The sequence below is a fragment of the Acipenser ruthenus genome, chromosome 20 (assembly GCF_902713425.1).
Source record: "Acipenser ruthenus chromosome 20, fAciRut3.2 maternal haplotype, whole genome shotgun sequence".
Taxonomy (NCBI): Eukaryota; Metazoa; Chordata; class Actinopteri; order Acipenseriformes; family Acipenseridae; genus Acipenser; species Acipenser ruthenus.
Genome location: NC_081208.1, coordinates 25,729,873 through 25,751,249, shown reverse-complemented (window position 1 = coordinate 25,751,249; position 21,377 = coordinate 25,729,873). Strand labels below are relative to the sequence as shown.

The 21,377-nt window shown below is 37.7% G+C and overlaps 2 protein-coding genes across 3 annotated transcripts; both read left to right on the top strand.

Annotated features, from left to right (window-relative positions):
• Positions 1–2,416: 2,416 nt before the first annotated feature.
• LOC117425138 (carbonic anhydrase 7) lies at positions 2,417–11,803 on the top strand. Its single transcript, XM_034041837.3, has 7 exons — positions 2,417–2,567; positions 3,544–3,741; positions 7,171–7,289; positions 7,717–7,812; positions 8,349–8,411; positions 8,696–8,851; positions 10,113–11,803. Exons 1-7 carry the CDS (start codon positions 2,531–2,533, stop codon positions 10,230–10,232), a joined length of 789 nt encoding a protein of 262 aa, XP_033897728.3. The 5' UTR covers positions 2,417–2,530; the 3' UTR covers positions 10,233–11,803.
• A 2,777-nt stretch (positions 11,804–14,580) lies between these two features.
• On the top strand, positions 14,581–20,838 carry LOC117425137 (pyruvate dehydrogenase [acetyl-transferring]-phosphatase 2, mitochondrial-like). Of its 2 annotated transcripts, none has more exons than XM_058993752.1 (2): positions 14,581–14,760; positions 18,009–20,838. In XM_058993752.1, exon 2 carries the CDS (start codon positions 18,080–18,082, stop codon positions 19,703–19,705), a length of 1,626 nt encoding a protein of 541 aa, XP_058849735.1. In that variant the 5' UTR covers positions 14,581–14,760; positions 18,009–18,079; the 3' UTR covers positions 19,706–20,838. The 2 variants fall into 2 exon arrangements, with proteins under 2 accessions (XP_058849735.1, XP_033897727.3); XM_034041836.3 differs by lacking the exon at positions 14,581–14,760 and adding an exon at positions 17,235–17,317.
• The last annotated feature ends 539 nt before the right edge of the window (positions 20,839–21,377 follow it).

Genomic DNA, 21,377 nt, shown 5'->3' with positions numbered 1-21,377 from the left:
TTTTTCTTACTTCCATGTGTTTTAACTCCTAGCACAATTATTGTAATAACTGTAATATGTTTTTTTTGTTTTTTTTTAATTGTATTGTTTACCTCTACTGTACTGTAGCTAAAAGTTTAAATACATTATCTTTCACCTTTTATTTAATGTACTGGGTGGTATACCTGCATCACAATCCAGTCCAGAACAATACCCTTTGCTATTTATATTTTATTTCCATGAGATTATTACCGTCCCACCACTAAGAGAGCGTGGGAAAATCACACACAAGTAAGGTGGTGAGGTAAGGTGGTGATTTATCGAGATAGTTTATTTGCAGTGTCTATCAAGAAGTCACAGTAATATGCATTAAATTACGGCTACCATTCAGCAAAAATGCAGACAATAATTTACAGCAGAGTTAAACAGAGACGAGGAGGAATGAAAGCATCACGTTTTAGAACTCCATAATGAAATTAGTGTATATAAATTAAAATATATGAAATCCTTTGGTGTGGTTCTTCATAGAGGAGTTCTCATGAATACGGTATACAGAAAGCCACTTCCAGCATATAACCTATCCGATAAGCGCACTACTAATTTGCATAAATAAAGTGGTCTGGGCGGATTGAGAAGTACATATTTCAGTATGTGAGCTCAAGATGATAGAGGGTTTCTAAGCAAAATGGCATAATTTGGGGGTAAACGGGGTACTTCTTCCCCAGAGCTATATATTTTGCAATTGAATCACACTGTTGTTGTTTGAAGGTTTACCTGTATATACAGTCAGCACTAATCTATCACCTGCTCCAGACAATGATCCCCATGGGAGAGGCACCTTGAATGCTGTTTTTTTCAGGATTCACTGTAGTTTATTTCATAATGTGTCATTATCGTACGTTATTATTATTATTATTGTTGTATGATTTATTTATTTTATTAATGTTAATTTATGTGTTAACTATATATTTTAAGTATATGCTGTGTTTAATATAGAAAGCTAGTGTTATCAGGGCAAGAAATCTACCATACCCCATGCAATAATAGCCCCCCCCCCCCCCCCTCCACCCCGGATTCCCTCAATTTTAACTGCTGGCCCACTGGCATGATCTTAAAATAACACTATTGTTCCCACGCAGTATGTTCCTGTTTTCTAACTAAATGGAAGGTTTCTGTAGGAATTTTTCTATTTCCAGATTACTATCACCTTGCTTAGCTCTTATCAATCGTGCGGCCTATTTTATAAACTGCTATGTATAGACTGCCTAGAGGCGTCTATAAATAGGTGTCCATGAACTACTTGTATCTTTCATTATCACGATTTTATAGTTATATCTTGATAACCATGAGAACGAAATGTTTATGGTCTTTATTTTATCAGTACGATGAAGAGAACGATTTAAAAAATGTTATGAGCACTCGATCAAATGCAATTGCGAGGTTTTGTAGGCTATCGATGTGTGATACATTTTTAGATAAAAGCTGAACCTGGTAAATATGTAACAAGACGTTGGTGGCGTATTTATTGATTGATTGATATTTAAAGAAGGGAATAAAACATACCACACAGTACTGTACGTGCTTTCTAATTCAGAACAGATGAGCGATGTGACAGCTTAACAGATGTGCCAAATAATGTTGCAATAAATTGTATAACCATATTGATTTTATATTTTTATTGTTTTACATTCTTTGTTTTTGAAGATCAGAGAACAAAATTAGTGCATTCACTGTAGCGGAGCAAAATACTGTCTCCGTTTACCTTTTAATGTGTGTAATGGTGTGTAGAATATGCAAATATAGTTCTCACACTTTTTTTTAGAAATATATTTATATTAATAAAGATTGTGTACTATAATATAACTAAAGTTAAGATATATGAAGGTAGAGATACTCAGCAACAGGTTCTTAAAATAATTAATAATGTATTGTATATGTTCAGAGTGCAGTTTTACTAATCACTGCAGACAATAAAAACAGTAATTGTGCGCAGATTTCTCTCTCCCGATAGAATTATACGTGAACGCTTGATGTTTCTGAAAAGTATTTACATGTAATAAAATTAAAATGTGTTTTAAAAGAAAATAAAACAGTTTTATAAGGTTACTTTTAATCAATGGTATATATGTAAATGATAAACTGATAACTAATTTAATAAGGCTTCGTCTAGTTAATTATTTAAATAGAGAGTTATCAATTACATTATTTCTTCATTACGTATTTCTAGTGATTGCTGTATGTTGTAAACGAACCTAAACGAGCAACGTCCTTATTTTTATCATGTAAATTCTACAGGCAGCTCCATTCACCTTGCTTTTCATGAATAACTGTTGCTTTCCGCTTCAAAGGGGGCGGTGTTTAATGGATACTGTAGCACCCATTCGCCGATAGCAGTTTTTTTCCACTTGTTTCATAATTAGGCAGGGCAGTGCCTTAATATAAAAAGCCTTTATAAGAGAGAAACAGATAAGACACATCAACTGCATCGTATAAAGGCGTCAGAAGCATTACGTTCAGCTTATTTTATTCGAGCTACAAAGACACATTCAGAATGCCTGGAAACCATTGGGGATACGGAGACGAAAATGGTAAGGCAATTGCAGCAGTTGTTGCTTTTATGTGCAGAATAACTATATAGCTGGTGAGCATTTTTTTCAATGGGCTCATCCAGCTGATATTTCCCGTACTGCCGGTTGACACGCGCTCATTAACACCAGCAAAAGAGCACGACCCCACCGCGAGCTGTCAAAGGGAAAGGAATTCCAACAGTTGCTAAAAAAATGATAACCAGAAATAAAAAAATAAAAAATACTGCATGAAGTAGTGTGTGATAAATGAGAATGCAATGGCCATCCTCGGGGTGCGATGCATGTATAAATGTAGCATCCCACCCCTCATGTGGGCATTATATTCTCATATCACACACTACCTCGTGCAATATTCTCTATTTATTATACAGTTGGTTAATTTAAATACATTTCTTGAAATTTCCACAAGTATGCATTTTTATTGTTAATGCAATAACTTTAGAGTTACATCAAGCTTCTGTTGGTTCTCTTCTGGGCAGCAGTGCTAAAATTAAAACCTGAGTTAATTCTAGATTAGCACAGTTCCTGCTAAAGCTAGGGAGTCATTTTCTGTCACATCATATAAAACAAAATGAGGCTGAAATATTTAACTGCCTTTGTTTTGCTTTTTTTAAATTTATATTTAAAAGGAGGCACAAGGAGATCCATTACTTGTTTCTAATGAAAATTAGCCAGTGGTCTAGCTGGGGTTCATAATGGGGCACACCACGTTTTCAATCTGAGAAATTAAGTTTGGAGATTAAGGTTTTTGTTTTTTCAAAGTACTGTACAATCATAGAGAGTAATCACATCAAAAAACTATTCCTAAAAAAGATTCCTTAAAACAGTCTTGTGAATAGTGTTCTACTTGTGAAGAAATTACTGAAACAGTGAAGCAATAGATACAAAACAGTGGCATTCTTTTTAATGGTTTTCTGATTCATTACAAACGTTCCCAAAAAAAAATCTTAAATGTTTTTTAAAAAATCTCTTTAAGGTCCCGATAAATGGCACAAGGATTATCCCATTGCCCAGGGAAGCCGTCAGTCACCCATAGACATTGTCCCTTCCCAGGCTGTGTACGAGGCCAGCCTCTCTTCTCTGAACATCTCCTACAACTGCTGCACATCTATCAACATTTCCAACAATGGACATTCTGTCGTGGTGGAGTTCGCTGATGTTGACGACAAGACAGGTGAGCTTTCAACATCAAACTTGTGGGAGAGGATGCTAAGTGTATGTAGGTGTAATTGACTAGGTTATGCCATCACTTTTGCCAGACCTGTATTAGTGTTATCTAACCATCTGAATTGGGGGTAAACATGGATCGCAATTGATTCCAGCAGTCTCTCTATTCCACTGAGGCAACTTGAATTTAATAGTTTCCAAAAGATTTGGTTTAAATGCCATGTGGAATAAAATTAGCACGTCATTTCTACAATGTCAATGTTTGTTTGGGGATCTAAAAAAAAAAAACAGACAGTACAAAAACACGGTAGAGTAAACATGGTGCTGGTGGCTGGATGTAGAGGAAGGAGAATTTGCCTAGTACATGACCTAAAGGGTAGTTTTCATGGCCTTGGTGGTTTAAATCTCTTTGTCAAAACCTGTGGCTTTGTGATGGTTCCGCTGCTTACCAAAACCAAATGAGCTATCCCAGAGTGGTGGAGTGGTGGGGCTGTGAGGGCAGGTCACACCTTTACAAGCACACCATTTTGCTAGGTCCATCATCTGTCATGTGGACACAAGGGTCCTCACAAACTATCTTAAATGACTAAAGCTATGTGTCTTCAAAGAATTAGTCTCTGACCCGCATCTGCCAAAGTGGTACAATATATCAAGGTGATGTTTATTGTGAAACGTAAATGTAAATACTATATATATATATATATATATAAATGATTATAGTATAATATATCTATACAATTGTAGTCAAAAGTTTACATACCCCAGTGGAAATTGGCTACAACAGTCTTCGTCAGGTGATAAATATTATTGTTATTTGGAACACAATCTCTATTTATACATCTCATTGTTAATCGTATTTAATCACAATAAATAAATTCATTAGATTAATTTAGGGCTTAAATCTTAAAAAAAGAGGACCCATATCATAATTATTGCATTATTAATTACTTCTAAACACGGTTCAAGAGATACTCGCAACCTTACCGTCTTTTTCATTCTTAACCACTCAAGTAATTTTGAAGCTTACAAGTGACGAATATTCAGACATTCTAATTGTATATTGATGAAATTCAGAAATACACAATAAAACCCTATTGTGGTAATTGATAGTTACTTACAGACAACACATAGAAACATCTCATACATACCCATATTCAAACATATTTGGAATTCTCTTTTGATCTGATTACAATTAATTAGAACTCACGATTTGCCTAATAAATGACATTGTTATAATTATCATTAAATCTCATACATAAACATTTTATAATCACTTCAATAAGAATAAAATTAAATAAAGCTTACATGTAATAGGCTTCATATATCTTCATTGATGTATTTACCACTTAGATGTCAATTACAGGTGTGGACTAAGATCCATATTTTCATTCAGACCGTGCGGTTCCATTGTTTTCAGTGTAGATATCCAATATGCTTCCTTTCTAACAAGTTTAACCACATTTCCTCCTCTCTCCGGTACTACCACTCTTTCCAGGCCAATACATTTTAAACTAGAAATTGAACCATGTTTCATTGTTTGGTAGTGTCTGGAAATTGCATAATTCAAATGATTGTTACTAATGGCTGCTTTATGTTTTGCTATTCTAATTTTAAGTTTCGTTTTGTTTGTCCAATATATGCTAATATATATAAACATGAGTGCTATTGCAATTAAAAAAACCTTGAATTGTACATTTTTTTTTTTACCTGTATGTGGATGGTTACAATACTTCCTATTTTGAGTATTGGAACAATGTAGGCATTTACCTCACTGGTAGTTTCCATGTATTGTTGTCGTTAGCCAATTGCCACTAGGTGGTGATTTGTACATTAAGACAGTCTGAAGCAAAATCTCAGTGGGGTAGCAGATAGTGAACAAAGATGTGGAGCACATTCTAATATTCTCCAGTGTCAATTTCATAATCTGATATATCGCTGCAAATACGTTTTCAGCGTAAAAATTGCCCATAAGGGATATTAGAAATAGGGGTGGGCACCAATATCAATATTTCGATATGATTTCGATATCGATAATTTCCATATCCCGATATAATGGGATTTTTAAAAAATCATGTACGGTCGCAGAGACATACTTTGTATTGCTAATACTGCTAAAAATACAAACGCAGTATAATCAAGTTTATTTTATATTAACATACAACAAACCCTATACATACCAATCATCGTTAGTCTCATAGGCAAACACCACACACTAAAGTATTTACCCATTTTATTCCATTGATTGGCTTTTTTCTTTTTCTAAGAACCCGATTAACAAATGTATTTAAAACATTCAATAGCTTCAAATCCATAACCTGCGTACCCTCTCTCGTATTTTCTACTCCTGTTTCTTCACCTGTTTCCTCACCAGCCAATCCCTTACCAGAAACGATACCCTGTTTTTAAATCATATACTTTTATATAGTGCTTTTCATGTCTATCATCTCAAGAGCTTTACAAACAAAATGTAGGTGATTGTGTTTTAACATTGAATCCCTATTACTTATACAACTGTCAGTTCTGTGCCTGAAGTAACTTCAATGCAGTTAACAGACATGGTATTTTGTCTAATTTGGCACTCTAGCCCAATTCCAGGATCAGAGTAAACCTCTTCCTTGCCACAGATTCAAATCTCCCAGCTGCAATTAGCATAAGGAACCTAGCTTGCCTTTAATCCTTGACATGTCAAACCAGTATGACAAGGGAGTATGCTCAACCTGCAGTGCCTGCAGAGCAAAGTGGAGACTGTTAAGTGTTTTATTATACATTACTGCACTTTCAATTATTATTATGTAGATCTCACGTGTGCAGTGTTAAAAGAAACACAAGTTATCCCCGACTTAAATAGGAAAAAAAAAAACAAGCACCTAAAAGGCCTGGACATAAGTGGTCATTTATTTAAATCAGAAGTAAATTTAAGGGTGGTAGAATAATGGAATGCAAATGGTCTAGTCCTCCCACAAGGTCCTCATTCTTGGGTGATAGAGATGCTTCAACACTTTTTCTACTGTAGGAAAGTATTTACAAAACATGCTCCTGGGAGGAGTGTGTATCTGTGTGAGTTTGAACCATACTGTAATCATTTAGTGAGGGAGCAAAGGTTACACATCATGGTTAGGGGCGACCAATGAAGTTATTGAGAAATGTCTTCGTTATACTTCATTGCAACACAAGTAAATGTGAAATTCTTCCACTGGGAAGTGTAGCAGTGAATGTATTGGTTTTAATTGTAAAGTATTTTATGAACCTGCAGCGGTTAAAGTTAGATCATTTGGGGGTTGAACTGGATAGTTTTTGTAGTATTTCCATTGATTCTCTGTTAACTTCTAATAAAATTTCTGCATAGTACACAGTGCCATCCAGTGGATGAAGATTGTTATTGCAAAACGTATCTCCAGCGCAGAAGTCTCTAATGAAAGTCTTTGTGCTTGGGCAGTGATCCGAGATGGCCCCCTGGAAGTCCCCTACAGGTTGAAACAGTTCCACTTCCACTGGGGAGGGAAGAACAGCTTTGGGTCAGAGCACACCGTCAGTGGGAAGTCCTATGTCTCTGAGGTAGGAGCAGAATCTCGGATTGATCCACGGGAAGAAGCTCTTGGTCAGCAGAGAGGTTGCCAAACTAGTTCCAGGCTTAGGTCTATTTAAATACTCCCATATCCTTCCATGTGACATTAAACCACCTATTCAATTGCAACTTCTTTCTCCCAAACATTGTTCTTGTGTGGCATCTACTTGGACCTGAGAACATTGTTTACCAAATTTGCAATATTTGAGAGTCATTATTGTATAGGAGGTTGGAATAAGTGCCATGAATGGCCTTCATGAATAGATTCCAAGTTTTTTGTCCAATCCCTACTTATTTTTATAGCCCCTGAGTGTGTGTAAATGCAGGACACACTTGTCTTTGTGAAAGATAGTGAGTTGAAAAGTGGAAAGCTGTGGGGCCGAACGCTGCATTTCCCTTTTCTCTGGTCTCTTGCAGCTTCATCTGGTCCACTGGAACGCTACAAAGTACAAGACCATCCAGGAGGCTGCAGCGGCCCCCGATGGCTTGGCTGTCCTCGGCATCTTCATTGAGGTGAGAGAAAGGGGTTGGTGGCATTAGCATTTCCCTGTGGCTTTTGAAAATCAAGTTGACTACACTTTATTCGTTTCAGTACTATGTTCACTGCAGTTGACCCTTTGCTGTCAAACTAATTTGAAAAGTCTTCAAAGGTACTATGGCATAGAACCGTGCTTTTTATCATGCTGGTCTTTCTTAGTCGTTCCTGCTTTCTTTTCTGGACAAACTCTTACTAGTTAAAACTCCACTTAAAACATGCAATGCCAGCTGCCTTTACTGAAACTGCAGAACAGGCGAATGATGGGGAATATTTTCTCTGCTACATAAAAGCAACAGTAAGATGTAGCTGACCTTTATTGAAGGTAATTCTTGGATTTCCAAAGCAGCAATTGTAGGTTGACCTAGAGTTGTAATGTCTAGGATTTCAGTTTTTGGTATCTCAGAGCAACTGAAATCAAATGAATTTGGTATGTTCATGAGCTTGCGCTAGAGTCTTTCAGCAGGACAGTACCTTCATAATTAACAATAGTATTTCTCCAAATCTTCTTTAGATTGGGGATGAGCACCCAGGTTTGCACAAACTAACAGATGCCCTATACATGGTCAAGTTTAAGGTAAGTTTGCTCCTCTCGTTTTAATGATTTCCAAAAATCTAAAAAAAAAAAAAATCCCTTGTCCAGTTTGAGGTATGAACTTGAAAATAATAATGAACTCCTAACCATCCCTTAAACATCGGAATGAGGTTTCATGAACTGCAAACTCTTAATTAAATGGATTTCATTGTGCTTTAAAACAAACATTGCTTAAATATTGGGAACATAGTATAATATATATTCTGGGAATCGCTATTTATCCTTTTTGCACGTATGCTAATTATTATTATTTTTTTGGCTATTAGGAAACAAAGGCAGACTTTAAGGGCTTCAACCCCAAGTGTCTCCTCCCCAATAACCTGAGTTACTGGACGTACCCCGGCTCCCTCACCACGCCCCCCCTGCTCGAGAGTGTCACATGGATCGTCCTCAAGGAGCCAATCAGGGTTTCAGAGAAACAGGTGGGCACATCCAAGCGTGCAGACCCAGTCCCCCTACCCCTTTATCAAATAGTATATGACTAAACAAGACCGTGGCTATTGATACAGGCTGGCCAATGAGACTGTCGGTGTATAAATCCTGTTTTTTGTTTTAAATTCCTTAAGCTGTGCTGAGATGGTTCGACATGATGGTTCAGCACGATATCCATGCTTGTTGAGGGAATCATCAGAACAAAACGTAAATAGTTATTTATACCATAAACACTGCAAAACTGCCACAATATACAAACAGTGAATCGTTTATCAGTTGCTGAGGAACGTCTGATTATCGCTTCTGATTTCACACGCAGAGTCTCAATCTGGTGCTTACTTTTAGTGGTCAGTATAGTATAGCTGAAATACCAGCCACTTTACCTCTCCCCCCCCAACTGGCTAATTTAATAATAACAGGATCTTAAATGCTGCAGAGTCATTGATTTTACTTTGAAGGTTGATCCTTTATTTCTGAGTGCATGCACTTAAAATATGTATGGGAGTGCATTAATGAATGAGAACTCAGCTGACTTCTTTAAACATCTGTCTAATATTGTATGTTAAATCAGGCCCGAATCGTTTTATACACTTCATTAACAGCCTGTAGAGATAAGCAGTAGTAAATGTTGATGGAGAGGGTTTTTCTTTGTGTGAGTATCCAGTCAGTTTTTCTACATTTTATGCTTACTTTCTGAAAGTGGGGAGACAACCTTTGCATGGATGTTCCAGTTTGATAAACGTTGATCGATAGGAAATGGTGTGCATATCTCTCAGACAAATTGAGACGATTGAATGGTTTTGCAGGCGTGTTGCCTATCCAAAAAAGTAATGTTCACTTTAAAGCATTCTTTATGTTTCTGGACAGGGCCCAGGTGAATACAACACTCTGTGTTACAAAAGACACTTTATGCTAGTTGCGCAATTGCCTGCTATCTACAAGAAATCAATTTGCTGAGGAGGATTTATGGCAGCTGCAGTGTCTTAAAATAAAGTCGCTGTGGAGGATCACTAATCAAACTGTATGGGAATGTACCACTGAAATCTGAGTTGCTTTTTAAAAAGACTCATTTGAATTTTGTTTTTCTATTTAACTAATTTTAGTTCTGCCTAAAAAATAAAACATGGTATATCAAAACTACAATAGTTTCTACAGTAGGGATGTATTGGCTTAGAAGGAAGAAAGACACCCACGATTGCTTTTTTCCTATTCAATTTGATGCATATTATTTTTCTTTCTGCACCTCAACAGATGGAGAAGTTCCGAATGCTTCTGTTCACGGGTGAAGAGGAGGATCGGCTCTGCATGGTAAATAACTTCCGCCCCCCACAGCCCCTCAAGGGCAGGAAAGTCCGAGCCTCCTTCAAGTAATAAAGCTCTTGGACAGTGACACAGGGACCCCACTGAGACACTGCTCACAGCCCCAGAACCAACAGCACTCTGCATTCTCATCTCATCCAGCCCCAAGCCTCCCATTGCAGCCTTGAGCCTCCTGTGTTAAGCTGCATTTCCAAGAAAAATGGTTCCCCTGTGCAGCAAAGGAGCCAATGTGGTCAAGAAGAGGGATGTTTTGGGGGGATGGGGGTGGGAAGTGGCTCCTAATTCTGGTCCTCGGACCAATACCTATCTAAATTCAGCCAGGTTGTTTTGTTTATTTTTCATCTGTATTGTATTGATGCACACTTTATAAACACAACACTGTTATGTGCAGATGTTACGCACTGAAACCTGAGCAGTAGTGCTGGGAACCACCACATTTATCTAATCTCCAAATCTGGGCTATTTTGTAATTTATTACAGGACATAATTCTCTTCCAAGATAGGCAGAATCTGCTTCTCTCTCATCATTGCTTTGAATTTTATACCTTACACAATCCCTCCATTTCAGAACCTGATCACATGCTGTTCTATTTAGTTAATATATCAACAGGCTGATTTTTTTATGAGCTTTTACTGCTAGTGCATAAGCACTGAATAACCTGTAGGACCAGTTGGCTTCCTTCATATAACAACTTTCTTTGTTTCATTTGAATGGACACTGAGCATGTCATCAGTGGTTTTGCTTCCTTTCCTTACAATTAGATGACTTTGTACAAGTTTGTCAAGCAGACATTCAACGATTGCCTTCAGCAATGAAGGCATTATTTGAAATGTTAGTCTACATTTTAATTTCTTAAAATAGTCAGTCGATTATAATAGACTTAGTAGTTGTAGTCAATGATACCTACATATTCAGAACATTTTGTATCTGGATTTGACATACCACCAGCAATGAAGTGACTTTGCATGCACCAGTACTCGGGTGGAATCATTAGTGGCTAAGATTACAGGAAATAAGTTACAGTGATGGCAGCATGGGTCAAATTCTAGATCTAGGGAGAATTGCCACAAATGACAAAGGGAACATGCTGGAACTAATCGCCTGAAACCTTGAATTATTTTTTGTTTCTATTGTCGTCTTGTGCTTGCATTTCACACAGTGGTTTTTAGAATGGTTGATGTTTGAAGGTAAAGGAGTTTAAACTGTATACCAGGCAAAATATATTGTTTTTCAGGAAATGTTATGTATCAGTACGTACTGCCATTCATAGTGTAAAGAACTAGCAATAATAATTCATTCTCTATGTGCAATGCAATGCGACTATGTGTAATCTTCTATATACGTTAATGGTTTATAAGCAGCATGATGCAATTATAGCTAGAAGTGGGTCAAAGAATTCCCAGCTGTCACTGATTGACTTGTCATTTATGTAAGTGCAAGATTGGGTTTTACATAAAACTGTTTTATGGAAAGGTGTGAATGTATTTAACTATGAAATTGAATTGTTTTATTCTTGAAATCCAGTTCTAATAAAGTTATTGAGTGAATGAGAGCTTTGCCTATGCATTCCGTTTCATTTATGTACAATCCTTAAAATTCATGTGTGGTTTATCAGCAGTGTAATTATGTGTGGATTTATACTATATATATATATATATATATATATATATATATATATATATATATATATATATATATATATAATATATGGCAAGATGATCCTCTAACAATTGTATTATTATATAATAAAAGTACAGCTACTTCTTTTATGAGTTTTGTTGATAATTGCTGTGCATTGCCCACCTCCGTTATCATGCAAGACGTTGGAATACATTGATCTATCCAAAATGTAAAATGTTAATTCTACAAAGTGTCTAATGCTAGCAAACTACCATGATTAACAGACAGGTATATGTAACTGTAATGTAATCAATGTCAACCCTAATCTAACCACGGTTCTTGAAAGAGCATAGCCAAAATTACAGGATAAAAGACAGCACTGAGATGTGCAGAGTTGCTGGTGAATGTTTTTAATTGGATCGTTTTAGTTTTATTTTTCACTCTTTGCTGCTAGTGATTTTAAAAACCAATAAATGTGGTGGGGGGCATCATCCCTTACTAATCTCGGTTTCTTTCTACTTATTATATTATCCGATAGATTAGCAACCGGCTTTATTATAATTTAGCATGCAAACAACTCATTGAGTGATCTAGAAGGGGGGTACTGATGCAACATGGTTTGGGTTTCTATGGATAACCAGTTGTAAATATTTCACTTGGAATTAAACCTGAATAGATCTTGATTCGGGGGCTCTGTCACATCAAGGGTCTTTTGAAATCCTTCTTCCAGATCATTGAATACAGAACATGCAAGAGGTGATTAATCTCCTTAAAAGCTTGTTCCTGAAACAAGCTAACGAAGACGAAGAGGTGCCAGCGAAGCTGCATCTCTTGTCTTAATCATGTCCCAGTTATGTCATGTAGGCTATTAATATCTGGTTCTAGATCATTTTAGTAGCACTCAGGACCAGAGTTGCTTCCTATTGAGGACAAACTTTTAGAGCATGTGAAGCAGGGGGATTCGTTTGGCCAAAAATGCTTTTCTTATTAACAAAAGGTTTTCTCAAATGATATTAAAGTGACAACTTTAAATTATTTGAGAAAATTATTTTAAATTAAAATAAACATTCAAAAAAAATTGGCAGTGTATTCTGACTCTCATTTATAACACACTGTATTTGATTGACTTCAGGGATCGCAAGCATTGAAAAACTAAAATGAATCTCATACTAAACATTACTTCTCTGATTATAAGCAACATACACACTGATTACCTTTGTGTGTGAATTGTAGAATGTGAGAGTTATTCAGCAGATGGCAAGGCACAAAGGTACGTTTTATAGAATCATTTCCATACTATAGGTAAAAGACTGTCAAATTTGTGTTCTGCTTTATAATGAGAATACTAGGCTAGAATAATGGCATTACGGGACACTTGCCTTATAACCTGTTCCATGGTATAGAGGGACACCTCATAACGAGGGAGCCCTGTATGTTAAAAGCAGTATTAAAATGTGCATCTCTCAACCTCAACTGGGTAGCCAGGTGGTGCAGTTTATCCACTACTGTAGCTTTCCACCTGTGCCATAAAGACCAGCATTTGGATATTAAAATGAATTACCCAAAACTGGTTGTAGTCCACGTGATCGAGCTTGCAAACTGCCTGTGTGCTATCCATGATCTGCCAATCCAGCACAAAAATACAGAATACCCACAGCCCGAAAATAATCACAACATTCATAATGAATAAGATAAAAGGAAAGTGTACAACAACTCAATCCTTTTTCAGTTTCCAATGAGCAGATTCAGTCTACACTACAACCATGAATACGAGTGAGTTATCTTAAGCTAATGTCATTAGTGCAATTCAATCAAAACATGTCTGTTTTGATTGAATTGCATATCAGTCTTCATTCTAAAATGGGGTTCATTATTTTATTTTTACTTGTTGAAGACTGTTATCTTTTTTAAATGCAGGTTTTACTTTCTGAGTAATAACAATGGCTTGAGGATTTCAAATATAACCCCCTGCTGCTGTAAATGTAAAGCAGCGAGGTTTTATGGCTCACACAGTAGCATGGTGGAATGCAGGCTCCAATAAGGGAGGTAGCTTGTGTTTCTGCTTCTTACTTATAAATTAGAGATCAAATACAGTCATGGAAGGAACTTAAAAACAGGTTCCAAGGGACTGATCACGGAAATTCCGTGCTAGTGTCGCCACCTTGTGGGGCAAATATGTAACAAATCGGATTAAATATCACACTGCACAACCAATTTTGATGTACTGTGATAGGCGCAGATACTGTAGCAGTTAGCGTGGGTTAATATTTTGATGCTAAAAATGTACTGCTCTGAAAAATCAATAGAATTTGAACCTACAGTATAAGCAGCCAACCAATTTATGTTTTGCTCAATATAAAGGATTTGGATACAGGTTACCCATAATGCAATGTTAGATGCAGCTGGTCGTGCTATATTTTTAGAATGTGTTTAATAATCCCACATAAAATTGTAGTGTGCTTTAGTATAGTTAGCGTTTAGTACTGTAAGGCAATAGAAGGCAAAAGTCTTCTGTAAATTAGTACTAATATCTGCATTATTCCAACGACAATAAAATATATAATTATCAAATTACTTTGCTTTTTAATTACCTAGCACCATTAGTGATGGCTCAGTACCAACCGGAGAACGGTACTGAGCCATCAATAATGGTGCTAGATAATTAAAAAGCAAAGTGATTTGATAATGATGTATTTTATTGTCATCTGAATAATGGAAATTGTATGGATAAAACGAGCAACCCGTGACACTCACTGCATGCCCCTTTCTCTTTCTGGACCAGACTCAACATTCCCACTGAAAGCTCTGGCCTGGCAGTCAGTTAATGAATAAGCGCCTAGTGATTTGGGGAACATACGCACTACTCTGCATCGGGCTTGGCAAACAGCCAAAGAAGACGGTCCGTGAGGAGCGGGGATGCAAAGTCTACACTCCTTTTCTAAACCGCAATCTCTCACGGTCAGTGCTGACAGGTGTTTGTTGATGTCAGAGTGAAGCCTACTTGATGGCATTCCCGACCACCTTTATTCCAGAAGGGTTGACGAGGGGCAAACATTTGCTAAGTGGAGATTGAGCACAATGCAGCCTTATCGATAACCATATGAATAACAACCGCACTAAGAGGAGTGTTTACTTGCCAAAGAACTTTGTTTAAAACCAACGAATGTGGAGGTATTCAACAACAAAGCCCTCGTGATCAGTGTGGATGTATGAACTGTGGTGTAGTGTACCATCTCTTGAATGAATACCCAGGCTGTTGTTACAGGTGGTGAGGGCAGGACTGTGTGGTCCTCATGCAGATTGGCTAATCATATATCTTCTAGTTCTGGGGAGTTTCTTTTAGATTTTAGTGCTGTAGTTTCATGCCAGTTTCTAAGGTAACTGAATGTGCTTGGTGGCAAGCCAATTGCAGGTTTTCACCCATGACTTCAAAACTCTCAATCAGAATTAAAACTTAATTGAGACTAATTAGTACACTGAAGAAAGCACTATCCTAAATGTTTGTCTACCACTCTACTAGAATATACTAGATTTAGACATATTTAGTGTTTCTTATGTTGGTATTCAGTTAGTTCCCTGCAAAGCTACATATACATATTGTGATGTTCAATTTAGAAATACTAAAAGTGACTTAAATTCAGTGACAGACATTGTAATTATCTAAACTTGCCTGTGAAATACTAATTAGTGCAATTAAACTGTTATTGTCCCACTGTTCTTTACCTGACTAACCTATATTCTCTTAAAATAAATTCATGCATTATTTGTTCTTATTATTGTATGGACTCTGCATGATGTCTAGCTGTCTGCAAGCCAATACATGTAGGTTAAAATACATTTCTTTTGACATACTAGGTGATCAGAGCTCAGCAAGTTGTAAAAGTATTCACAGCAGGACAGTCTGACATTTAGAACCAGGAGATCCAGCACAGCAAACACAGTGACTATAGGGGGCGCCACCGTAACATCTTAGTTCCAGTTGAACGGCATCATACAGGCCTGTTTTGGACATGCCATGGATTAGTGGCATGACCTATTACCACTTGTAACACTCTTGTATCTGAGCCAGCCATATTACAGATGGTGTCTCATTCATTTAGTTGTTAAGTGTAACTATAAGGAATACAAACCCCGAACTCTACAACCACGAGTCATTTATTAATATTGTTATCAAGAGTTTACAGCAGCATGTTTAATTATATATTCTGTAATATTTTAAAATTATAAACTGCAATAATCACTGTAATATGAGTCCTATAGTTTTAAAATAAATCCATACATTATTTGCTTTATATTTTAGGGCAGCAGTGTGGAGTAGTGGTTAGGGCTCTGGACTCTTGACCGGAGGGTCGTGGGTTCATTCGCAGATGGGGGACACTGTTGCTGTACCCTTGAGCAAGGTACTTTACCTAGATTGCTCCAGTACAAACCCAACTGTATAAATGGGTAATTGTATGTAAAAATAATGTAATTGTATGTAATAATAATATGATATCTTGTAACAATTGTAAGTCGCCCTGGATAAGGGCATCTGCTAAGAAATAAATAATAAAAGTATTGTTTACATAATGTCCAACCATATTATGTGCATAATGTCCAACCATTTTCAATTTACCTTTGGACATCCTGACATGTAGCTAGATGAGTAATAGGATTTGGACCATGAGAATTGTGCTTGTGAAGCACTTTATTCCTCTACAGGGATAAACAGAGGTACTATAATTAATTTGTTTTGTCTTGTCAAGTTAAGCTGTCATTACCAAGGAAAACAACTGATCGGATGTACTAGTTAAACAGAGACTGAACCTGTGATGTTTGCAATGTGACATTGATGGCTCTGCTGGCATCCAATAACTGACTAGCCTGCGGGACTGCATTACCGGTTCCCAGGCCATTTCTGCAGATAAAGTCTTTTCTGTAAGAACTGTGGAAAAAAGAGAAGATTGCACTTTTCAGCTTGAAAAAAGCATTTGGTAAAGCGAAAGTATTGAATAGCACAGGGAAGCACGGTAAAACGTAAAACGTGTGTTGATTTTACAGAAAACTGAGGTCAACACTCCTGTAAACCATGGCAAAGATGCGCTTTAAATGCTAAGTTAAGGAGACAGACACATTAAGCAATCGTATAGAAGAGCATTATATCTTTTTTTAAGTCTGCCTTTATCTATCTTTATCTTAATTATTGCATTTTCACTTACGCTGGTCATATTTCACTTTTGGACTTATCACGCCAGATCGGATGTCTGGTTTGCAATACTTTCTTGCAAAAGTTCTGTAAACACACGGTTACATTTGGTCCAAAGAAATGAATAACATTTCATATCTGACGCTCTGTTTGCAACCAATCGCAGGGAAAGGACCAACAGAGCGTTCTATTTCACCCAATCAGGGTAGAGTCGGTGGGTGGTGCTTTTTGGTGTGTCTCAAATTGTGACAGAGAGGAAGTGGTTCAATAAAAAATAAATAGTACGAGTCGCAGACGGTAGGTAATAGACAGACGTGGATGTAGAAGCAGGTAGGGAAGGTTTTAATTACATGAAATAAGAAAGAATCATTGGAAAAAAATCAGTTATGAACGTTTATGAAACTGCAAAGGTTGCATTTAGATAACTCATTCTATATAACCTATTATTGTACATGTTGGAACTTATAAAGTGTGCTACATTCTTTTAGATAGTGTGCCATTCAGTGGTGTCAAATCAGATTAACAATCGATCATTTAACTGTCCGGATGTACGGTATTGGTACTAGCTGATCAAAAACTTAAATAATTATGTTCTTCAATTTGTCCAAAAACAATGAACAATTAATATAAAAGCCTCTAAATCTCGTTGTAGCCCTACTGTACAAGCATTTTGCGGGGGAATAAAATAATTTCATGTATAAAAACTGGATGCTAAACTAATTTATTTTTAATATTTGCTCATTTGTTCATTTTTTTATGGAGAGTCTGCTATTGATTACATGGTGAAGGCTTTGCATTGAATAGAAGTTCATCAGTAAAACATTTGCATTTGCACAAGGGAGATTTGAGCAAAATACAATGTTTTCTACTTGTGCCTGAAGGGCTAGTAACTTCATGAGTTTAATAGCTGTCAGACCTAGGTTAATCATTCATATATATATATATATATATATATATATATATATATATATATATATATATATATATATCTTGAGGAGCCATTTTTTTCTTTTTCTTTTAGGTCTGCTGATATAAAAGAATCCAAACTGCGAAGGAATTCACTCTGCTGTCGGCACAGTCGACATTTCGAAGATGTCAAGCACTGTGCTGTGCTGGATTTTGCGCCGTGTAAAGAATGAAGTTGTTTGCTTGCGAGGCCAGCACAGACTGTACTCCAGGTGTCTCAGCCCAAACCACAGCAGTAGTAAGGTGAAACGGAAGAGAATGAAGCTGCTGAGCTCTCCGTCGCAGACCGGTCTCAGCAGAACCGATAACAGCGTCTTCAGCATGCGAAAGCTATTCAGACACTCGTCCACAGAAGAGGAGCTTCAGTTCCAGCTCACTCCAGTGCAGATCAACAGGATTCTCCGAGCCAATGAGCAGTCGGTCAAGATCCCAGAATTTGACGGCAAGAACCTCAACCCGGTGCTCAAGTTCGAGAGCAACCAGCTTCCGGCCAACTCCCCAAACGAAGACCGCAGGAGCGCAGCCACCTGCCTGCAGACCAAAGGAATGTTGTTTGGGGTGTTTGACGGGCATGCAGGGTATGCCTGCGCCCAAGCAGTGAGCGAGCGGCTCTTTTATTACATCTCTGTGGCCCTCATGTCTCAGAAGAATCTGGAGGAGATCGAATTCGCCATGGAGCACATGAAACCAGTGCTGCCCATCCTGCAGTGGTACAAGCCCATCAATGATTACATCTACAGGAAGCCTGCTTCTCTCTACTTGGACCACCTTCGGGTTTTCTGGCAGGAGCTGATAGACCATGACAATGCAGAGGGCATGAGCACGGGTGATTCTCTGGCTTATGCCTTCAAGAGACTGGACTCTGATATCTCCCTGGAAGCCCAGGTTCCCCTGGACAGTGACATCATGAGGAACATGGCCATTCAGGTGGCGTTTGCTGGCTCCACAGCCTGTGTGGCCCATGTGGACAATATTGACTTACACGTGGCCAACTCGGGGGACTGTCGGGCGATCCTGGGGGTGCTGGAAGAGGACGGGTGCTGGTCTTCTTTGCCTCTCACACATGATCACAATGCACTCAACCCATCAGAGCTGGCACGAGTCAGATCGGAACACCCTAAATCAGAGGAAAACACAGTTGTAACCAGGGACAGATTACTGGGTCTCCTGATGCCTCTTCGGGCTTTCGGGGATGTATGCTTCAAATGGAGCAAGGAGCTTCAGCAGAGCATCTTAGAAAGTGGTTTTGACTTGGAAACCCTCGACATCTACCACTACGCCCCACCTAACTACCTCTCTCCGCCCTACTTGAATGTGGACCCAGAGCTGACCTACCACAAGCTCAGACCCCAGGATAAGTTCCTCATCCTGGCTACTGATGGTCTTTGGGACATGCTGAGCAATGATGAAGCAGTAAGACTGGTGGCAGAGCATTTAACCGGTATCCACTTAGAGGAGCCTGTGGCTGCCAGTGAGAGGCAGGTGAAGCTTGGGCAGATGCACAGCCTGCTGCTGAAGCGTAGAGCCAGGGCAGTGCCCTCACACGATCCTAACGTGGCCACACACCTGATCCGCAACTCCATCGGTACCAACGAGTACGGGGAGATTGAGCAAGTGCAGCTGTCTGCCATGATGAGCCTCCCTGAGGACCTGACCAGGATGTACCGGGATGACATCACCGTCACTGTGGTCTATTTCAACTCGGACCTAATCAAAGCACACTATAAGGAGAACAATTTACGTTTCCTGTAGTGCACTGCAAAGATGTATTCTTGAGTTGACTGTGGACTGCAATATAATATGTATTAACTGCCCATTGTGTGTATTCAGGGGTGTCCCCTATTAACAGGGATTTGAAAAAATGAAGACAAGTTTGAGTGTAAGTCAGGATGGGGAGAATTTATCCATTCAAAGATTATGACATTTATCAAAACAACAACAACAACAACAACAAAAACATCCCTGGTACCTTTTGTAAAATGGATCATCCTGTTAAGGTCACTTTCTCTTTACATTTTGTTTAACATGACAGTAGTTTCTCTGGCTTTTGATTTTAGTAAATAGTCTCACTATGACACAGCCACTGTAGGCCTAAACCCATTATTGTTCTTGTTTTGATGTTTGTTTTTATTTTGGGTAATGTTTTGTTGATTTTCAGTCAGGTTGTTTCCCAGGGAATATTTTGGGGTTGTCAGTGATTTATCACAGTCGCTGTCATCTTGCTAAAGGCAGTGTTATCTGTAAGTATACAGTGGCCAGCCCCTTTGCTCTTGTTGATGTGCATACTCCAGTTCTGGCCTGTACAGTTTCCTCACTACATCCTGTATTCACCCTTTACGTTTTTGTGAGTCTAGATTGAGACCTTTGTAAAGTGCCACCGTCCTCAGCAGCTGTCTCTTTCCTTGCCCTTTTAAAAGTTGCTTCAGATCTACAGTATCTATCATTTTCTTGCCATTCTTTAAGATTTATTACTTACACCTGAACTTGATTAGACAAACCTTAAAGAGAAAAAACTCTGTTCTTGCAACTTAGATGCACAGTAAAATCTGCTGTTGGTTGAATTGCAATGCAATGGGAGTGTCATTTCGATCCCTGTTAAAGATATCTTGACAATCTCCAGTCATTGATTCTTGGATAAAGATGCTAGTAATAATCTTTCTTTTAGTGGCCAAAAAAACCCTGATTGTGCCAATCTTGCACTGATTTAACAGTCTGCAATGTGCAGCTCCTTCACAGAAAACACTGTATCTGTTAAAAGTTTATTTGTATTGTAGCTTAAGAACTTTCCAGGTCTTTATGTTGTGTCCAGCATTTCAGCCATTTTGTCTGATTCTGTAAAATTGTTAATGGAGTATTATAATAAATATATAGTATTCACAATGTTATGTGAATTGTATATATATATGTATGTTTTATAAGTGGTTTAAACTAATTATCATGTTTGTTTTGTGTTCTCTTCAAATATCTGGCAAGACATAAGTAAACCTGTTACAGTAATTTGCCACTTGGCGGAGCTGTTGTCAAGGAAATGCTGTCAGTATAATAAAATAAATCTCAGCAGTGACACATTCTGTTATAGATCTGTAGGGTTATAGATACGTCATTTCAATTCCACCCAATAAAGAGTTATGTGTGAGATATCAGGTGGGATATGATCCGAATGTCAAATTCAAATAGTCTTTACTCCAAAGTGCAAATTGCATAGATTTTTGGCACCGGGAAATTCATATGTTAATACTGTACAACAAAAGTAGTAACAAATACGTTGCACTTAAATTAACTACAGACAAATTGAGCAATAGTATACTGAATAAACAATAAAGAACTACAAGTAAATAAAATAACAAAAAAACAAAGATTTGTGGGAAAACTAATACAAAAATGTCAAATGCTAAAGTGAATGTGTTCCATTGCTTATTTTTAA